The sequence below is a fragment of the Panthera onca genome, chromosome C2 (assembly GCF_046562875.1).
Source record: "Panthera onca isolate mPanOnc1 chromosome C2, mPanOnc1 haplotype 2, whole genome shotgun sequence".
Lineage (NCBI taxonomy): Eukaryota > Metazoa > Chordata > Mammalia > Carnivora > Felidae > Panthera > Panthera onca.
In genome coordinates, this window is record NC_138347.1 from 3,867,348 (window position 1) to 3,888,071 (window position 20,724).

Sequence of the window (20,724 nt, forward strand, 5' to 3'; positions counted from 1 at the left end):
GGCTGCCCAGGGAGAAAGCCCGGGGGCTCGAGGGTTCTGGGTCAGACGGGCAGGGAGCAGCGGGGCCGTCGGTTAAGCGGGGCGGGTAGGTTGAAGCTTGAAGAAACACGCGCGAAAGATGAGGCTACCCCTGGTTTATTGAATCAGAACCTCTGCAGGGGGGGCCTGGGAACCCGCGATGCAGACCCCTCCCCCACCCCCCAGATGCTGGTGCTTCGGGAAGCCTGGGGAAAACCCTTCTCCCGTCACTCGTGCTCAGGGCGTTCCGATGGCGTCCCGGCACATTCCAGCCGTTTCCCAGGCCAGAAGGCTGGCCCCACGGGGCCCCGACTCAGGTGCAACCTGTGTGCCTCCCCCAGACTCCAGACCCAGACCCCAGAGCCAGCAAAGTCTTCTGCCCGCTGCCCACCTGCCAGGGGCCTCCAGGAAAGCCAAGCTCCCTGCTGAGCACTGAGGTCCAAGGTCACAGTCCCCACGGAGCCTGTGACCACACTTCACAGTGGAAGGGTGCACCAGCATCTGGGACTTTTCTCCAGGCCCTTCTCCCGCACGCCTGCCCTGATCCCAGCCCCCGGTGACCTGCGAGGGTCACTGACCCCTAGGAGCACCCAACAGGTTGGCCCTGTCAGGCTCGGCCCCGGTGTGTCCAGCCTCTGGGCACCCAGCCTCGCCCCTCCCTTTTGAGACCACAGAACCTTCTGGACTCTGCTGGACGAGGAGAGAAAAGCCACAGGAAGGGAGCCTTGCGGTCTTTTGTGAATTTTTTAAATATTCTAACGTGGTTGTCACAAAACACTCCTAATGCTACCAACGGTGTGCCCACGCAGGGACCGGATCCCTCAGAGCAGCCACTGGTGGAGCCCCTTCTCCGAGGGGGGGGGGTGAGGGCTCTCGACCCGACCGGGTGGCGGGGGGGGGGGGGGGGGGAGGGGGGGAGGGGGGGGATGGGAGGTTCACTCCCAAGGCATCTCCGCACTCCTCACCCATGTCCCGTTACAGGGCCAAGGACTCAACCTTGCATCTTAATACAGACATGGCTCCGTGATTGGAATTGCTCCTCGGAGGCCTTCCCCGAACCCACGACGATGCGACACGGGCGGGGTCTATTCCTCACTTTCACAGATGCTTGTAGACACAGCTCCAAACTCGAGATGTGTGTGGTCGGTGACTTGGGGGTAATTTTCCACTGAAAGTTCGGCAAGCTGACTACGTTTTATCTTACTTTTAGTTCCTTGGGGTTCTGTTGTTCCTCTCTCTCTCTCTCTCTCCCGCTCCTCTCTCTTTCCTTTAGTCACAAAATCCACAGGGATAAGACTAGAGTTCGCCTGTGACCTTTGCAATACTTGGGCTTCTGGGCACCAGCTTCGTGAGAAAGAACCCGCACACCTGGCGGGGACGGGCCCTGGGGAAGGGGGCCCAGAGCGCCATGCGCGGGACATCAGCCCAGTGGAAGAGCCTGCAGGCCTGGGGCGCCGGGGATGGCCTCGGGAGCCGGGCCGGGGCACCGGCAGCTACAGCTTGTTGGGGCTCCGCAGGCTGTGAAATGAGGGCAGACGCACACAGGAAGGTGAGAAATGCTGGTCCCCGCGGTGCTATAAACTGCACCCCAAAGTCTATAGCATCCTCAATAGCCAAATTATGGAAAGAGCCCAAATGTGCATTGACTGGTGAAAGGGTAAAGAAGACGTGGTTTATATACAAAGGTGAGCTACGCAGCGACGAAAAAGAATGAAACTTGACATTTGCAACAATGTGGATGGAACTAGAGTGCATTATGCTAAGCGAAATGAGTCAGAGAAAGACAAATATATGATTTCACTCACAGGTGGGGTTTGAGAAACTTAACATATGACCATAGGGGAAGGGAAGGAAAAATAAGATCAAAACAGAGAGGGAGGCAAACTGTAAGACACTCTTACATACAGAGAATAAACTGAGGGCTGCTGGAGGGCAGGTGGGTGGGGGATGGGCTAGATGGGGGATGGGCATTGGGAGGACACCTGTTGGGATGAGCACTGGGTGTTCCATGTAAGTGGTGGATCACTGGGTTCTACTCCTGAAGCCAAGACTACACTGTATGATAGCTAACTGGAGAAGAAAGAAAGAAAGAAAGAGGAAGAAAGAAAGAAAACAGGAAGGAAGAAAGGAAGGAAGGAAGAAAGAAAGGAAGGAGGAAAGGAAGAAAGAAAACAGGAAGAAGAAAGGAAGGAAGGAAGAAAGGAAGAAAGAAAAAGGGAAGAAAGAAAGAAAGAGGGAAGGAAGAAAGAAAGAGGAAGAAAGAAAGAAAAAGGAAGAAAGGAAGAAAGAAAGAAAGAGGGAAAGAAAGAGGAAGAAAGAAAGAAAAAAGGAAGAAAGGAAGGAAGAAAGAAAGGAAGGAGGAAAGGAAGAAAGAAAAAGGGAAGAAAGAAAGAAAGAGGGAAGGAAGAAAGAAAGAGGAAGAAAGAAAGAAAAAGGAAGAAAGGAAGAAAGAAAGAAAGAGGGAAAGAAAGAGGAAGAAAGAAAGAAAAAAGGAAGAAAGGAAGGAAGAAAGAAAGGAAGGAGGAAAGGAAGAAAGAAAAAGGGAAGAAAGAAAGAGGGAAGGAAGAAAGAAAGAGGAAGAAAGAAAGAAAAAGGAAGAAAGGAAGGAAGAAAGAAAGAAAGAGGGAAGGAAGAAAGAAAGAGGAAGAAAGAAAGAAAGAAAGAGGAAGAAAGAAAAAGGAAGGAAGGAAGGAAGGAAGGAAGGAAGGAAGAAAGAAAGAAAGAAGAAGGGAAGAAAGAAAGAAAAAGGGAAGAAAGAAAGAAAGGAAGAAAAAGAAAAAGAAAGAAAGAAAAAAGGAAGGAAGGAAGGAAGAAAGAAGAGACAAAGAGAAAAGAAATACTGGTCCCCAGAGGCTAAAGTTTTTCAATCGCATCAATTCTGCCTTGAACCAAACTCTTGGATAAACGTATTAAACCGAGGTAGTTTCTTTCTGCCTAGTACGGAAATACCCAAATCACCATGGTTACCAACATGTTTATTTTGCTGAGCTGAAGGCAACTTCTGCTACTCTGAAGAGAGGATTTATAAAGACTTGAGGGATGAGTAAAATACGAGGCGGCCAAAACGACCGAGGGAAGCTTCCCCGCCCCGGGGCAGGCGGCCCTGGGCCAAGCCCCCCACCCATCCCCGGAGTCCAGCTCTGGGTTTCGGGCGAGCCTCCTGCTCCGGTCTCTCTGGGCCTCCCCCCCCCCCCCCCCCCCGGGCGTCTCCCCCTTTGCCGACTGTCATCTGCACCCTTGTGTTACAACAAACGAAGCCCGGGTGTCCTGTGAGTCCTTGGAAAGGTCACCGAACATGAAGATGGTCTTGGGGGACCCCTGGCACATCCTCCTTCCCCCCAAAATGTCCCTGACCCGTGGCTCCATTGGAACAGGATTAAGATGACGCCTGCCCTTTATGGGAGAGAGGGATTTGCCGGTCAGCCTTCCCCCAGCAGGGCCGGGATGGGGGAGGGGCATGCCAGACTGGGTCTCCGTCTCCCCGACCCCCTTTTCCCTGTGCAGAGTAGCCCCCTGATGGGCCCTGGTCAGCACCAGGTGGGCGCAGCCAGGAAGCCCTGGGAGCCGAGGGCCAGGAAGCCGCAGCGGGACGGTGGGCACGCCCGGGGACGGTACACTTGATCCCGAGGCACCTCCTCCCGCCGACCCCCACGTTGTTCCTGCCCCTCCCCCCGGGGAGCCCACCTGGCTGCAGGTAAGGGAGGCTTCCGGAGGAGAGGTTTCTGCAGCCCATGGCATCGTCTCCATCTGGGGGTGAGGTGGGAGGTGGGGAGCTCTCTGTGGCCCCCGAGAGCTGGGTCGCCCCAGGACGTGGGAGGGGGGACACTTCCCCGAGGAGGGAATATAAGTGGCCAGCAGCCTCTGTGAACGGACAGGCTGGTGAGAAGGCTCCTGCCGGGTGCAGGGCCCGTCTGCCCCCCGAGAGGGTAAGGAATCACACCAGCTGGCCCAGGGGGGAGAAAGGGTGCGGGGGGTGTGCCTTCCTGTCCCGAGCAGCCAGGGCCCTGAAGGGGCCGGATTATGTTAGCTGAAGCTCGGGCTGCAGGTAGGGGACCCGGCAGAGAACATCGGCGTGGCCCTCCTTGGTCAAGTGGGGGAGGAGTGTGAGGGAGGACTGCCTCGAGCAAAGAGCTGACGGCTCTAAGACCCCCGTGCTCATGGGCGTCGGGTGAGCCGATCTTCCCCAGACGGAGGGCGGGCCGGCCAGCCCACGGGGGGTCGGAGGCCACACAGGTCACGACGGCGACATAGCTCCCTGCACCGTGTGAGCGTTGAGGTGCCCCCTCCCCCCAGCCACCAGGGCTCCGTGGCCGCCCTCCTCTCCAGCCAGGTGACGAGGGGTCCCGGGAAGGCAAAGTCTCGGGGCCTCTGACACGGCCCGCGAAGGGAGACCGAGGGGATTGTTGTTTCAAGGTTCTGCCCCACGGTCCCAGCCCCTTTGGTCATGGCAGGTGGTGAGCCCAGGTCCACCTTAAGGAGGAAAGTTCTGGAGCAAGGGCGGGCATGGGGCTGGTGTTTACTCAAGCCCACCTCGGGGGCCAGGCACGGTGCTCCCCCACCCCGTGTCGTGTCTTTAGTATTCTCTGCTGCTCCCCTAGGGGGTTCGAGAAGGAGTGTGAAGGTCAAGGGCACGGCGTGGCCAGACCTGGGATGCCTGTGGGGCCACCACGTACTCGAGCAAGCTAAGAGGCCCTGTCACAAACCACCGGAGTTGTAGCCAGGCGTTCTCACATTTGCTGGAACATAAGCCCCCCCCCCGCCCCCAACTTCGGAGCACCCGGTGACACCCGTGGGACTCATGCTCCGCAGTCCACGCGCTGGGAAATCTGGCCCAGCTCCTGTACCGACTGCTCGACCGGGGGCAGGTCCCTAATGTCTCAGGGTCTCTGTTCTCTTCCTACGGTTTCAGGGTGCTGACACGGGCCTCCCAAGGTAGCGTGTGTCCATGTGTGTGTCACGCCGTGTGTGTCCACCCTCAGCCATCGGGGTGACTGATGCCCTGGGGGCCAGGCCCTGGTGGTGAGAATCACGACGTGGACCCCGTGTCTCTCCCGTGAGCACTGGGAGTGTCTGGCTGGCTGAAACTGACCAGCAGGAGGCCACCCCCTGATGGAAGTGGCCTGTGCCCGGGTCTCAGCAGGCAGAATGGGACACCCTCCTAGCCAGAGTGACTGGCTCAGGGTGGGGACAGGACCCAGGATGTTTCAACCCGGAAGTAATCCCAGCTCCTTTCATCAATACTTAGGGGAGACACCGTCATCCTTTGGCCATCGTGAATGAAGGAGCGCCTGATCCTGATCACCCCTCACAGCTACCGGGGGACTAAGAGGGACCTGTTGGCTGAAGCTGAAACCACGGAAGGAAAGCAAAAAAGATGAACCAAACCTGGGTCCTTGAGAGCTGCGGGAGCAAGCCTCACCCGAAGCCCACCCTGCCTTGGACTTGCCATTTGCAAGAGGCCAGGAATCGTCTTTATCATGAAAGCCTGTTGGAGTTGATGTTTCCCTACTCGGAGCCCAAAGCTCCCCGACCAATGCTAGATGGCATGCCCCGTGCGGGAGAGGCAGCGCCGGTAACCTCAACAGCACCCTGACTCCCACGATTACGCGCTACCTTGTGGGGTGCAAACTCTAGGTAGTCCTTGCATTGAAGAGCTCCCCGCTAAGTCCCTACCATCTATTTCTTTCCATCAGAATCAGTCTGGTGTCTGGGGTCTCACAGAGTAAGAATCTGCAGCCCCTGGAGTTGGGAATGACCCTTCCCCACCCAGCAGACACCTGGCATCCTGAGTTGTGGGGCCAGCCTGGGGCACCCCGGTTCTCCATGCTCCACAGGCCCCCAGCCCTGCCTGACCATAACCTCCCCAGCACTTGGACTTGGAAAGATGTACAGGCTACATTCAGGCCAGAAGCACTTCTACTTTGTGGCACAAAGGCTTTCCTCCCCCACTCGGCTTTTTCTCTGGCTTTGCTGGAGTCCCGGGAACCTGCGGGAAGCGGCCACCGCGGTCCCCACCGGTCCCCACCCGGGAGTCTCCAGGGAAGCCTGGTCCACTGGCTCGTTCCCTGGGGACTCTATTGCACAGACTGTTTCCTGCTGTGGCTGTCTTTTCCCTCCCAGACACAGAGAGAGAGAGAGAGGAGAGGAGGCGTCCCCTCCCTCAGCCGGTCCTGGTGGAAAGCAGGGTCCCCTCGGGCCGGGGCCACACAGGCGCAGGGCCGGCGCATGGAAATAACCGTTCTCCAGGCGGCCGCGTCCGTCCTGAAAGACCGGCGCCGTTTCCCAAGCTGTTTCCGGGACCCCCGGCTCCACCCCAGCAGAATCGTGTCCTAGGACCCCGAGCCCTGCAGAACAATTTCAGATTCCCCTTTGCAGGCAAAAGTCTCAAATCCAGCAAGAACAGAACGAGAACTAGGGCTCTGGTTGCAGGAGACACAAAGGGACCTCCCGCCCTGGTCTGCAGCGCCATCTAGTGGCCGGTATGAGGCATTGCAGGTCGGGTAGAGGGTGCACAGGAAATACAGGTGGTTCTCACCTCGCCTGACCCTTGAGCGCAGAGAGGGCATCACAGCCTGGATCCCGGGCTGGGAAGGACGTGGGGCTGCAGGTGGTGTCTCGATGTGAGAACTGCTAGGGACCCAGAGCCTGAGCCGATCGAAGCCCCCCACCTTGCCGAGCTCCTGGGTGCTCTCTCCACGGCTCAGAGGGACTCAGTTCTCAGGTCCTCGAAGGCTCCCATGCCTCACCAGTCAACCAACTAAGTCTTCTCCGGGGCAGCAGAAAGAGCCTGAACTAGGAGGGAGAAGATCTGGGTTTCCACTGTGAGCTGCTTGGAGCGGTGGTTTAAAATTTTAGCCTCAGTTTGTCCGTAAAACGGGACCGGGGACTCGTAACTCGTAGGGTTGTTGCAACAATCAGATGGACAAGGGGAGAACGTTCGCGGTCACGCTCAGGTCCCACCGCAGCCTGCGGCAGGAGCAGAGCAGGAGCGGCGACCTTTCAACCAGACAGGCTTGGGTCTAACGCCAGGACCCAACTTCCTAGCTGACTGCGGGAGGGTCACGTGATGTCTCCATTTCCTTGGCTGTAAAGTGAACATAGTCATGTGGGAGGCTTGTGAGCCACCCAGTCACGGGTCTTGAAACCTGGATTGACTGAAACGTTTATTGCCTCTTTTCAAGGCAGGCGAGTGACAGGTACCGAGTCAATATCACAACAAATGGGCTCAGACACGTTCCCGGTGTCCCCAGAGTGCCCAGCACAGCACCGTGGACTCAGTGATGCCGGGTAAGCCTGGGAGGCGACTGAACCAAACAGAGCAAACGGCACGGTCACAGTTCAATGTCACATGCGATTTATTCTACTTGCGCAAAATCAGTTTAGCCACATGTTGGAATGTTAGCCACATATTGTAATGCTTTACCGACTCTTGAGAATATCCACTAAATCAAAACACTCGCATTCTCCAGATATGAATCGCTGTTAGTTACACTCAGCAAAATTAATCTCCAATTAGTTGCATTCAACAAAAGTAATCTCATGAATTAAAGACCATGACCACATTGTAATTCTAAGTTCATCGAGGAAAAACGCGATGCTTTCAGGTGTTAGCTAGCGAATACAATTCAATTTGTTTCACATAAAGTAAAAAAGCACGATCCATCAGTATGGTGTAATGGAGAACATCCTAAGATAAAAATTTAGATTCTACACCCAGTTCCTTATTAATTCATTTTGTGGCCATATGAAAATGACTCACCCATTTCTTCTCTGCTTTCCCATTGTGCAATGGATAAAATAGTACCTCTCCTGGGGTAAAATTATATTTTTAAATGGCTGTGAAAATACTTGGAAAAAATATAAAATAGTGAGTATGTGTATGTATATGATGTTATTTCTACTTATAAAGATTTTCATATTAATGGAGTGTCTTTTGAGTCCCTGTTGTGTAAATAAAAACAATGTCCTGGAAAGGCAGACGTTAAAGAGCATACATGTCCACTAAAAATAACATTAGTGGTGCATTTATGACTGACCTATTGTTAAAAGAACTCCAAGTGCACCGTCAAATATCTTTGAAAATGTGAAATATATATATTTCACATTGGATGAATGTGATGGATGAAGCGTTGGATGGAGCGTTGGATGAACGGATGGCTGAATGGGTGGGTAGCTACGTGGCTGAGTGGATGGGGGGATGGGTGGCAGGCGACAGATGTCAGTGGTGAGCAAAACCAGAAAGGACCACTTGAGCCAGTTAGGAGGGTAAAGAGTCTGGGGGCTCTGGGGGCTGTGGAGGTGATCTGGGTGATGGCAAGGCTGGATCCAAGCTCGTTTGAAGATCCCCATGCCTGGGGCATACCCCTCACCCCACCTCCTACTCCAAAAGCTCTTACATCCGCCTGGTGGGCATTGCTTATCTGGGACCTACACAGACGACGGGTCTCCTGGGTCAGTCAGAGGCTGTGTTTTCAGCACCCCCGGGACTCATCCAAGCTCTGGATGTGGGACAGAACAGGTTTCCGTCGATGCTTCATGGATTAAGAACCGAGGTTGATTCACAGCCACCTGCATGGAGAAGGAGGTGACCAGGGTCAGTGCGCATGCCGGAAAGGAGAGGTTCATGCAGGAATACCCCCCCGAGCCTGGGTAGTGTAGGGTGACCATCACCCCGAGGACAGGACTTCTACGCTCACTGGATGGTGAGAGATCGTGCCCGAATAAAAGGGCAGCGGCTCCCAGAAGGCACAGAGGAACGGGGACCATGGCGGCTGGACTGGTCTCCGGTGAATGGGGCTCCGGTGAATGTCAGCACATAGGTGTGCCTGGCCCGGACACCTGAGCCGGACGACCACACCCTCGGGGCCTTTGTGCCATTGTCCTGTCTGCGGAGGACACACTGAGACTCGGGGCTCCCGGTGCCGAGGGCCACGCCGAGCGCCAGCCTGGTGGGGACGGTTTGTTTGATGTTTTTCAAAGAGCACATTTTTGCAGGAACTTGAGACCCAGTCAGAGATGTCCTTCACTTGGGAAACAGAAGCCACGGGAGAATAAGAAAGGATGAGAGGCCAATTTTCCCTCCGGTGTTTTTTCATTTTAGGTGGGGAGGACATCCAGAGTCACCTTGCCCCCACATACCAGATGTCCTCAGAAACTGAGCAGGACAAACGTTGGCATCCTCGTTGGGATTCACGTGGTAAGTATTCAGTAAGATTCACTGAAGTTCCCTTGGAACTCTATCCAGGGAGGTGACTGGCCTCGTGTGCTGGCCCCGGTCTTACTCTGCCCATCTGAACTGCAGTGGTTCCAAGAACTTAGATAATGTACACATCTGCTATCAGGTCCTGGAGCAAAGGGGCCGCGGCAAAGCAGAGGCGTGATCCCTGCAGTGTCCCTGCCAAACCAGCTCCTGGAGCTCCTCTCACGAAGACGCAGTCACGCGGAAAGGGACGTCGCCCCGCGGGGGACGTGTGCTAATCTGGCCTCCGCTGTGTGACTCAGAGGGTTCACTTGAGCTCTCTGGGCCCGATTTCCTCATTTCAAGGGTGGAGCTCCTATCAACCACACTTTGCTGGGTTGGTTCAAAGTCTTATCTCAAGAGAATAAAGAGCTGAATGTGGGGAAGGTGGCCTTGGCTGGGGAAGAGCCTGAGGAGACAGGGGCATGTCTACACGACAGTGTCCCCTGATGGGGGACAGGACGCAATGGGTCAGTAAGCAGAAGGGTCTCCATGACTCAAACTGCGTGGGCCCCAAACCAGAGAGAGACTAGAAGGTGCCGTGCTAAGGAGTCTTAGTTATAATCCAGTGTCGTTGAACCTGAACCACTGCCAGTCACCCACATGCTGGGGCCCTCGGGGTGGCAGAGAGCCCTGACCAGTGGGGGCAGCACCTGCATCCCCAGGGGCTTCAGGGCCCCAGGAGGGCTCTTCCTTCGGACCACAACACTGCTCCCTCCGCTGCTGGGCACCGTGGAGCCCCACGGAGAGAATTGTGGATTTCTTAGATAATTGCTAAAATACAACTTCTCCGGGTCTCCAACGAAAGGAAAAGCCAAGGGGCCTCATTCTAAACACCTGCCAGTCACGTGCACGCCAGTCTAAGTCATTGGAGCTCCGCGGCTAAAAGAATGGACCCCAGCCCCGAATCCCAGCTCTGTCCCTTCCTAGTTACATTCCCAGGACATTCCTTCCCCTGCCTGCCCCGGGTCCCCAGCTGTGTAAGTGGTAATAACACAGCCTCACGCGGTTGTCGGGAACCTGAGGGAGTTAACTTGTTTACAGCGTTTAGGAAGGGTTCTCACGCACCCACACGCTCAGCACTCCTGGGTATTTGCTAATATCGGTAAGAAACAGGGTCCTTCCCCAAGAGCCTGCTTGAGAGGGGAGAGAAAGAAACCCTGATGAGCTATGGGGTTGCTAAGGGCGTGGGGAGAACGCAGCCCAAGTCTGGGGAGTGAGCGGACAGAAAACCCCACTGAGTCTGGGGGGAAGCTGTCTGCTGTCGGAAGGATCAGGGCCCCGAGCACTGAAAGGGCAGAAAAGCATCCCCCGGCCAGCCAGCGGGGGGACGATGAGGACGTGTTGGTGCGGCCGTCCCAAGCCAGGCATCACACACTGTGCCCGGCAGGGAGGCCAGTGACGAGGCAGGACCGAGGCCGGGGGTCAGGGGGAGCTGAGATTCCCTGTGGGACGTCCCCCAGCACCGGGGGACTCGGTGTGGCCCTGGGCAAGTCAGTCCCACCGGGGAATCTGCCATTTTCCCACTGGAAATTCCTACGGAGTCGGCTCTTCTCACGTGATGGGGTTTGTGAGGGAGAGAGCGAGACAGGAGTGAATGTCCCCTGCTGGGAGAGGTGAAGTGACAACCTGAAATCCTGGTTCGGGGCCACCTCCCGAGTCCTTAACTCCTGTCAGGGGAGGGAGCTCCCTGGCAGGCCAGAGGGGCCAGAGACACGCAGGGGACTGGGCGCAGGGGAGGGGCGTAGGGGAAGGGTGCAGGGGAGGGGAGCAGGGGAGGGGAGCAGGTGAGGAGTACAGGTAGGGGGTGTGGCTAAGGGGTGCCGGTGAAGGGTGGTACCCAGAATGCCTTGGGGCAGCCCCAGGGCCCAGAGCCGATCTCAGGCCACCGTCCCGTCTGTAACCACATGGAGTCCGACCGTGTTTGGAGGCAGCAAACGACAGCTGCCAAACGTGGCCTGTGATTTTTTTCTCTCTAAATCTCAAAGCCTTTACAGAAATCACAGGCCTGGGCGATCCCCGCTACAGGCGTGCGCTAAGAAAACGGCGCTCCACCGGAACGAGCGTCACCCGTCTGTGATGAGCTGTATTCGGGCCCAGAAGGAGGTCCAGGCACCCGTGACCGTCATGGCTCAAAAGAGCCACTTCACGCTCGGGGGTGCAGGTACTTAAAATCACGGAGAGGACACGGCAAGGCAGAGGCGTGTGCCCATCACATCATCCGGGACACGAGGCACAGCTCGTGGCGAGGGCAAGGCTGTGGGGACACGGGACAGAGAGGAGTCGCGGATTCACTCAGCACTCAAGGTGCCAGAGGCCGCCAGGGGTCTGCCTGTCCTCACCAGCTTCCTGCCCTCTGTGCGCGTGGTACCGCCGTCACCCGGCCCTGCTACAAAGGAGGAAAAACGAAGAAACCAAGGCACCAGGGGCTCGGGGCCTCACCTGGGAGCGGGGGGCACAGGGCTGGCCTCGGAGGGGCACCGGGGCCGGCGCTCGTCTCGCCGCACCCCCCGGGGGCTCCGCGAGGCCTGCCCTTGTGCAAATGGACAGAACCTGACCTGGACAACCGATGGCCCGCTTCCCCTCCTGCAGCTTCGGGGGCTTTCCGCTAAGGGGCACGGAACGTGCCACCGGCCACCCGCCGTTCTCCAAAGCCCCCAGCACACGCCTCGCCAGTGGCGAGGGTAGGACGCGCGCATCGGAGGCGCGTGGCTGTTCACCCACCTGCGGGCCCGCCGGGACCGCCTACCCAGAGAACACCTGGTAGCCGAAGTCGTCCGGCCCGGCTCTGAAGCTGTATTTGCCAGTCATTCTCTGGTAGTGCACGAGGACAAGGGCAGCCGCCCCGGCCACCACGGCGAAGATGGCCACCACGATGAGGACCAGGTAACCGGCTCCCAGGCCCGGCTCCGCGCCTGGACGCTCACCTGCAGGGAACGAGACGGATACAGCTGTGAGGTCCGCCCAGACCGGGAGGGACGTGCATCACCTGTGGCCCCAGCCCTGCGACCTCACGGTCAGGGTGGGCCGGAGGGCTTAGGACGGATTGGCGATGGAGCCAGCTCGCCACGGAGTCCGCCGCTCGGTGACCTTGTTATCTGGATCTGACTGACCCGGAGCACCGTGCTGTGAGGCTCCGCACGGGCCCGTGTACGTGTGGGTTTCCGAAGGGGACAAAGCAGGTGTCCCAAGCCTGAGAGAGCGGGCGTCAGCCAGGACAGCTCAGCCCGCCCGGCGTTCTGGATCACTCCTAGCCCCCCGGGGAGCGACAGGGCCCACGGTGCGGGGAGGCTGAGAGCTCGGCTGCGCGTGGAGACCCGGCCGGGCGCTGGAGAGGGGCGCGGGCCTTCCCTGGACCCCGAGGGCCAGTAAAAACACAGGAAAGCACGGACCCAAAAAAGTTGGAAATGGGGACTCGAATACTCAGGCACCCATGTTCATAGCGGCATTATTCACAACAACCCAAGGGTGGAAACAAGCCAAGCGTTCATCAAAGGATGAGTGGATAGGGGCGCCTGGGCGGCTCAGCCGGTTAAGTGTGGGACTTCGGCTCAGGTCATGATCTCGCGGTTCGTGGGTTCGAGCCCCGCGTAGGGCTCTGGGCTGACAGCTCGGAGCCTGGAGCCTGCTTCCAATTCTGTGTCTCCCTCTCTCTCTGCCCCTCCCCCACTCACACTCTGTCTCTCTCTCTCTCAAAAATAAATAAACATTAAAAAAAAAGGATGAATGGATAAACAAATGTGGTCCATCCACACAATGGAATATTGTCTGGCCATAGAAAGGAGCAAAGTCCCAACGGGTGCTTCAACATGAAGGAACCTCAAAACATCATGCCTAGCGAAAGGGGAGAGTCACAAGGGACGGCACACAGTATGACCCTGTCTATAGAACTATCCAGGAGGGGCAAAACCAGAGGCAGAAAGCAGACTGGTGCCCGGCTCTGAAGGAAGGGGACGGGGAGGGACTCCTAATCGGTGCGGGGCCACCAGCCGTCCCCACCCCCAGGGGAGAGAACTGCTCACCCCCGTGAGGAAGTCGGGGTGCGTGGAGCACAGCGAGAGTGAGTGGAACCCACGACAGGGCACCTGCAGCAGGACCCAAAGCCACCCCTGCACCACGTTCACCTCCGTCCAGTCCCCCTGCATTGGGGGTGTCCACCTGGGTGACAAGGGTCACCCGAAAGCCTGTCTCCTGAGTGGTTGCCGAGGTAGATGTCACTCTGGGTCTCCAGGGCATAGCACAGGTATGCAAAGTGGTCCAACAGTGGCATTGGGGACCCCTCCTGGCTGCCTGAGACAGAGGCAGTCATATCCTCCAGAGGGAGGGGCGCGCTGGACGAGGATCCTGGGGGCACGTGCTGGAGCCGCGTAACCTCCCAAGGCGCCCAGACACCGGACGGCCAGTTCCCCGACAGCTGCAGGGCTGGCCCCTAGACCCGGCCTCTGCGGGTGCTATAAGGGGCACCTGGCCTCCTCCCATCCTCCGTGCGGGGCCGTGGTGCTAGCCCGAGCAGGGTGACCACACTGAGGATGTTGCAGCAGGAGAGAGGTAGACCCCGCTCACAGTGGAGCCCAGGGCGGAGCCCGGATGCAGCCTCCGGAGACAAATGAACCTGTTTGCTCGCTGCCTGTTTCCCCGGGTTTCCGTCACCTGCAGCCGAACGCTCCCACCTGACCCACCAGCCCAGAGCTGCTCTAGGTGGGGTCCACAGGCCAGCACGGTCCACCGGTTGCTGGGGCCCCGCAGTGGTTACCAGTCTACACAAAATGGAGAGCAAGACATGACCCTCCCCATGGGAGGGGGTGTCTACCTGCCCAGGAGAGACCGGTCACGTGGCGGGAGTTGCATGCGGGGCCCACAGTCGGACCACCTGTCAATCTCTTAATAAAGCACTGGCCCTTCACCAGGATGGCTTGAGAAGCTTGCACCGCGGGCAGGATGGTTGCCACGGTCACTTGGGGTAACCCACACAAACAGTCGTTTTGCAAAGACACTGAGTGATCAATGCTTCGGTGACGGGGACACAGCCCCTGCTGTGGGAAAGTGATGGAGAGCCTCTAAGCACATGTAGGGAACCCCCAGCTCCTCACTTCCGGGCAGCCCCAATGATGATTCCGGACCCTTCCTTCCGGGACACTTGTGCATCCGACAGACATCACGTCAACTTTCTCTCCCTCTCTGTACAAAGCAACTCTAGCGAGGGAGGACTAATGAGTGATCTCGCGAAGCAAATGGCCACGGAAGAGTTCCCGGAAGGAAATTAGAATATTGCGATGCTAACATAAGATGTCTTGGCAGCACGCATTCCGGAACGATGCCCACGGATTCCTCCTCAATCTCACCAATGCGCAGTGCTACGTGCGTCCTCCAGAAAGATATACTGAGGTCCTGACCCCCACTACCACAGAACGTGATGGTCCTTGCAAATGTAATCAGTGAGGGACTCCTAACCGGTGCTGAAGCAGGAGAGGCTCTGACCCAATAGGACCCATGTCCTTGTAGGACGGCCATGTGAGGACACAGAGGCACCAGGGGAACCCCATGTGAGGACAGAGGCAGAGCTCCAGTAACGAGATCCTGCCAGCCAAGGAGAGCCACAGCAGCAAATGCCAGAAGCTGGGAGAGCCGGAGATAGATTCTCCCTCACTGCCCTAGCAGGACCCAGACCTGTTGACACCTTGATCTTGAACTTCTGGTCTCCAGAACCATGAGGTGCTCAGTCTGTGGCACTTAGTGTCCTGTGGCCCCAGCCCCAGAAAACTAACACGGGGGGGGGGGGGCGGGGGGCAGAGTGTGGGTGCACAGTCAGGGGACAGAGTGTGGGCACAGGGTGGGAGGGGGACAATCCCGAAGAGATTTGTCTGCCAGTCTATCCCACCCCTGCAGTCCCCAACAGTATTTCTGTTCATATACACAATTAAAATGCAAAGTTTCCACCAACTGGGAGATTCCATGTTTCTAAATGACTTTTCTGTACATTTATATGGCAAAATTATGGAGCACACAAGAGCTAATAAGACAATGAGAAAGAACGATGCACCAAAGGAATGATCCTTGTTTTTGAGCCTGACAATTTATACCCTCATTATATTTGGTGTTCTGTGCAATCGTTGTCAGTTGGTGCTCTACTGGCTACAAATGATAACAACTAGCACTTATCCGGTAATTTCTATGGACAAGGCACTACATGAAGTAGAAATTAGTACTGTTCTCATTTTATAGATGAGGGAAATGAGGCACAATGGAGTATGCCCATGCTGCAGAAAAAAAGGAGAGTGCTGGACACATAGTAGGGATATATGCCTGCCACATAGATGGAATAATGAATAAGTGGGTGGATGGATGGATGGATGGATGACGGGTGGATGGATGGTAAGCGGATGGATGGATGGATGGATGGTGGGTGGATGGATGGTAAGTGGATGGATGGATGGATGGATGGTGGGTGGGTGGATGGATGGATGGATGGTGGGTGGGTGGATGGATGATGGGTGGATGGATGGTAAGTGGATGGATGGATGGATGGATGGATGGAAGGATGGATGGGTGGATGGATGGATGGTGGGTGGATGGATGGATGGTGGGTGGATGGATGGATGGAAGGATGGATGGGTGGATGGATGGATGGATGGGTGGATGGATGGGTGGATAGATGGATGGATGGTGGGTGGGTGGATGGGTGGGTAGGCGGGTGGATGGATGGAGGAATAATGGTTGGATGGATAGGATCCAGAAGACTCAGGAATTTTCCCAAGACCACACAACTAGAAGCATGAGAGTCCATATTTAAACTCAGGTCTCCTGACTCCAAGCCCAGTGCTTTTTCCACTCCAGTAGTTTTGACATTATCTATAATATCTGTGAATAAATAGGAATCCCATTTATATAAATGAGAATGCAATTCACACATATTGTCTTTCATATTAGGGCTCCTGGTCAACCAGTTCTCCTCAGCAGGTTAAGAAATGAGGAGGGGGGGGCGCCTGGGTGGCTTGGTCGGTTAAGCGTCCGACTTCGGCTCAGGTCATGATCTCACGGTCCGTGAGTTCGAGCCCCGAGTCGGGCCCTGTGCTGACAGCTCAGAGCCTGGAGCCTGCTTCCGATTCTGTGTCTCCCTCTCTCTCTGACCCTCCCCCATTCATGCTCTGTCTCTCTCTGTCTCAAAAATAAATAAACGTTAAAAAAAAATTAAAAAAAAAAAAAAAAAAGAAATGAGGAGGGGGTAGGAGAAGCATGTGGTCCCAGGATGGGCCCTTCAGCTGCCTGATGACCAGTGCAGACACCAGAGCCCGGAGCCCAGCTCCAGAAACTCCGAGTTAGTAGGCCTAGGATGTGCCCCCAAACCTGGGGTCTTTTAAATTTCACAAATACTTGGATGAGAACCAACAGTTGAGAATCGCTGGCCCTTCTCTTACTCCCTCATCTTTCTTCCTAAGCCCTGATCAGCATTCGGACCCCGGCTCACATCCCGCATCCAAAGCCCAGAAGTTCTTGTGCAGGAAAATATGGAGAGGCAAGGAGGGCCATCCAAGTAGGGAAAAAAGCAACAAAAAAGGAAAATCGACTAGGATTACATTTAGCTGCAAACGGGAGAAAAAGCCAAATAGCAGTGACAAAGAACATGGAAGTTTATGTCTCTCTGGCACAAAACTTGGAGGTCGGAGGTCTGGCCTGACCTGGCTGCCTTGTTGTAAGGTGTCCTTGGAAATGGGGCTCCTTCCAGCTCCTGTCCCCATGGCCCTCCCCTGGGGTCTGAGAAGGGGGATGATGAAGAAAGGGGAAAACAATGGCCTGAGCCCCTGGGGAGCTGGCACTTGACCTCCATTTGCATTTCATTGGCCAGAACTTACTCATAGGGTCACTCTCAACAGCCAGGTTGACTGGGAATTACGGTTTTCATTCCCGGCAGCCAGCTAAAAATGGGGTGGGTTGGGGGGTGGGGGTGGGGTTCTATTATGATGAAGGGGCAAACAGATATTAGGGGACAGCTAGCCATTTCTGTCTTCGTACCCAAAGCACGCCATTTCCCCCAACCCATTTTTTTTTTTTTTGAAAAAACAATGAAATCAATCTCAAAGGAAATAAAACGTCTTCCTGGAAAAATGATGGCAGCCTTTGAAATGACGTGGAATGTAACTGGCTTGTGGAAGTTTTATACCAAGAGAGAAAGCGATGTCATTTTTTTTTATTTTTGCATCTTCCGAGTTAGGCAAGCCCAGAATAAACAGCTTAGGCATCACCTGAGTTCCTGTGGCCCAACAACCCATTCGGTGTGTTTATCCAACATAAACACATGGCTGGAAGTACTGCTTTATCTAAGGGTGCGCTGACATCCTGAAGCCCCAGCCTTTTCTTCTGCAACGTGGGTATGACAATGGCCCCTCCCTCCCGGCCACACTCTGCAGGTCATGGACTCAATGCAACCCGGGGAAGCGGGGAAGTCGCTCTCAGCGGCCAGCAGCTGTTACGTCCCCTGATCCCGAGTCTGCTGCCAAACATCCCAGGTGCTCTGGCTCCCGAGGGGCGGAGTCGTGGCTCCCACGCTGGTGAGATGGGACTCAGGACTGTCCAAACCAAGTCACCAACTAACCTTCAGACCGGACGAGGGGTCCCCAGGATGTCTGGTGTATGGTGGATGCCTCGCTGCTTCTCGGGGACTTGACGTCATTGCAATTCTGTTGTTTTGGAAGAAAAGAAACTTCGAGTTAGTCGAGCAGAACTACTGAGTTCGGAGACAAATCCTGACCGTCGGGGCGGTACCCTGATCCGTACATTCTATCTGGCTGGAGACAGCAAGTCGAGGGTGGGTGAGCTCAGACAGGGGAGGGACCTGGGGGCCTGGACCGCCTGGATCACAGGAGGAATCGAGGTTCAAGAGAGCAGCCCGCTGCGCCTCCAAGCCCTGGCCCCTCGGCCCCTCAGGCCCTCTGTCGGCGCTGAGTCATGTTGGCGTTCTCCATGGCCATGGCCAGCTGCAACCGCCTGCTCCTTTCAATGCCTCTGCCTCGCACGAAGGTTCAGGGACACAGTGGAACCTTCTTAGAATACACCTGCTACGGGCTGCATTCTGCCCCTCTAAAAGATGTTGACCCCCTAGCCCCTGGTACCTGTGCCTGTGACCTTATTTGGAAATAGGGTCTTTGCAGATGAGGAGAAGGTGAGGTCATTAGGGTGCGTACCTAGTCCAACATGACTGTGTCCTTGGGAAAAGGGGACGTTGGACACAGACACAGACATGCACAGGGAAGATATGAACACACAGGGAGAAGCCGGGTCTGCACCCCAAGGGGAGAGCCTGGAATGACTCTCCCTCGCGGCCTGAGGGGGAGCCAGCCCTGCCCCAAGGCTGATCTTGGGCTCCCCGCCTCCAGGCTGTGAGAGAATGCACTCCTGATGTCTCAGCTACAGCTGTGGCCACAGAAAAGCAGTCAATGCCTCTCCTAGGAAAGCTGGGAAAGGAAGGCGTGAAGCCATATTATCAAGAATCTGAGAACCGGCCCCTCCTTACAGGGGTGGTTGTGGCTATTAATACTCTTAGTATGTCTGAGGGGCTCTTGGAGCCTGGTGCAGGGTCATGCACGCCCCTAGCTGGCAGTCATCCAGGGGTCTGTGTCCCTTTCAACCCTTTTTTCTGGAAGATCTACTGTGTGTGAAAAAGTGACATCAACAAAATTGATGTTCCTTGGGTTTCTTCTCCTATGCGTGTCCTGTGGATCCTCGGAGGCTGGTGACCTGGGGGTGGGGAGGGGGACTATAGGGGTTCTGTGAGCAGCACAGAAACAAGCCCATCGCCCAGAGATGAGGCAAACACACAGCCCCTGAACCCAAGGCCAGCAGAGTTCTCTCTACTGTCCTGGGAGCAGACCGCATGTGACAGTGAGCTCACATCCTTGTCTGTGCTGTGAACAAGGGCTCTCAAAACTCAGGACTGCAAAGCATATTTCACGTTCAAAGGTCTACGGAAATGGGAATGTAAAATTATTCATTATCCCAAATTCGTGCACATGAAAATAAAAAAAAAAACCCTCTTATTAAATATCACAGTGGCTGGGATTCAGTAGTGTTCCCTCAGTGTTACTAAAAATAATACTGAATTAAAGCAAAGTTTTTACACCTGAATATGCATTAAAGCACCTGGAGGAGAAGCACCACTGCATCATGGCCAGGAATGGATGGGATGGGATGGGATGGAATAGGGATGGGATGGGATGGGATGGGGATGGGATGGGGGATGGGATGGGATGGGATGGGATGGGATGGGATGGGGATGGGATGGGGGATGGGATGGGATGGGATGAGATGGGATGGAATAGGGATGGGATGGGATGGGATGGGATGGGGATGGGATGGAATAGGGATGGGATGGGATGGGATGGGGATGGGATGGGGAATGGGATGGGATGGGATGGAATAGGGATGGGATGGGATGGGATGGGGATGGGATGGGGGATGGGATGGGATGGGATGGGATGGGATGGGATTGGATGGGGATGGGATGGGGAATGGGATGGGATGGGATGGGATGGATTGGGATGGGATGGGATACGGATGGGATGGATTGGGATGGGATGGGATGGGATGGAATAGGGATGGGATGGGATGGGATGGGATGGGATGGGATGGGGATGGGATGGGATGGGATGGAATAGGGATGGGATGGGGATGGGATGGGATGGGGATGGGATGGGGATGGGATGGGATGGGATGGGATGGGATGGGATGGGATGGGGATGGGATGGGATGGGATGGAATAGGGATGGGATGGGGATGGGATGGGATGGGATGGGACAGGGATGGGATGGGATACAATGGGATAGGGATGGGATGGGATGGGATGGGGATGGGATGGGATGGAATGGGATAGGAATGGAAATGGGATAGGAATTGGAATGGGATGGGATGGCCAACATGTGGTATGACATCTGGAAGGATGTAGCTTAGCCAGCTAGCTGCAGAGTCCTCTGCCCACGGGCTGCCTGCCATCCACGCCTCATTTCACACCTTGTGCAGAGTCTGCTCCCAGAGGTCGGGCCCCAGAGCCGCCCAAAGCCTGGGCTTCAGATAACAGAGTGGCCCTCCTCAGGGTGATCAGGGGCACAAGTCAGACACAAGGTTAGAGAAGTAAAACACCTACTATTTTGCACGTGCTTCCAGGGGAGTCCATGCAAATACGAAGCCTGCAGTGCAGGTAGACGATGGAGTTGTTGATGAAGGAGAAGATTTTCAGCTTAAACTGGGCCTTGCTGGAGTCCCCGTTCTTGATCACGTTCGTGTGTGTGTTGGGGATGGGGCAGCTGGGAAGGAAGGAACGTGGCTCATTAGTGAGGAGCCGGCCTCCCATCCCCGTCCCAGATGAGCTTCCCAGCAGTACCTCTGACTGCACACACCGTGTCTGCCATCACCCATGGGAGGCGAGGACCGCCACCCTCCGGTCCCCTAGGGACGCAGCCCCCATATCCGTGCGTGTC

The 20,724-nt window shown here is 55.9% G+C and overlaps 1 protein-coding gene across 1 annotated transcript in view; it reads right to left on the reverse strand.

Moving 5' to 3' along the window:
• Positions 1-7,318: 7,318 nt before the first annotated feature.
• Positions 7,319-20,724, reverse strand: part of UMODL1 (uromodulin like 1) — a 70,131-nt gene continuing 56,725 nt past the window's right edge. The window contains exons 21-24 of the mRNA XM_078452741.2: positions 20,391-20,550; positions 17,847-17,931; positions 11,981-12,183; positions 7,319-8,586 (exon numbers count right to left, since the gene is read on the reverse strand). Of these exons, the coding sequence (XP_078308867.2) occupies positions 12,002-12,183; positions 17,847-17,931; positions 20,391-20,550 (427 nt within the window). The 3' untranslated portion in view covers positions 7,319-8,586; positions 11,981-12,001. The remainder of the gene's footprint in view (positions 8,587-11,980; positions 12,184-17,846; positions 17,932-20,390; positions 20,551-20,724) is intronic.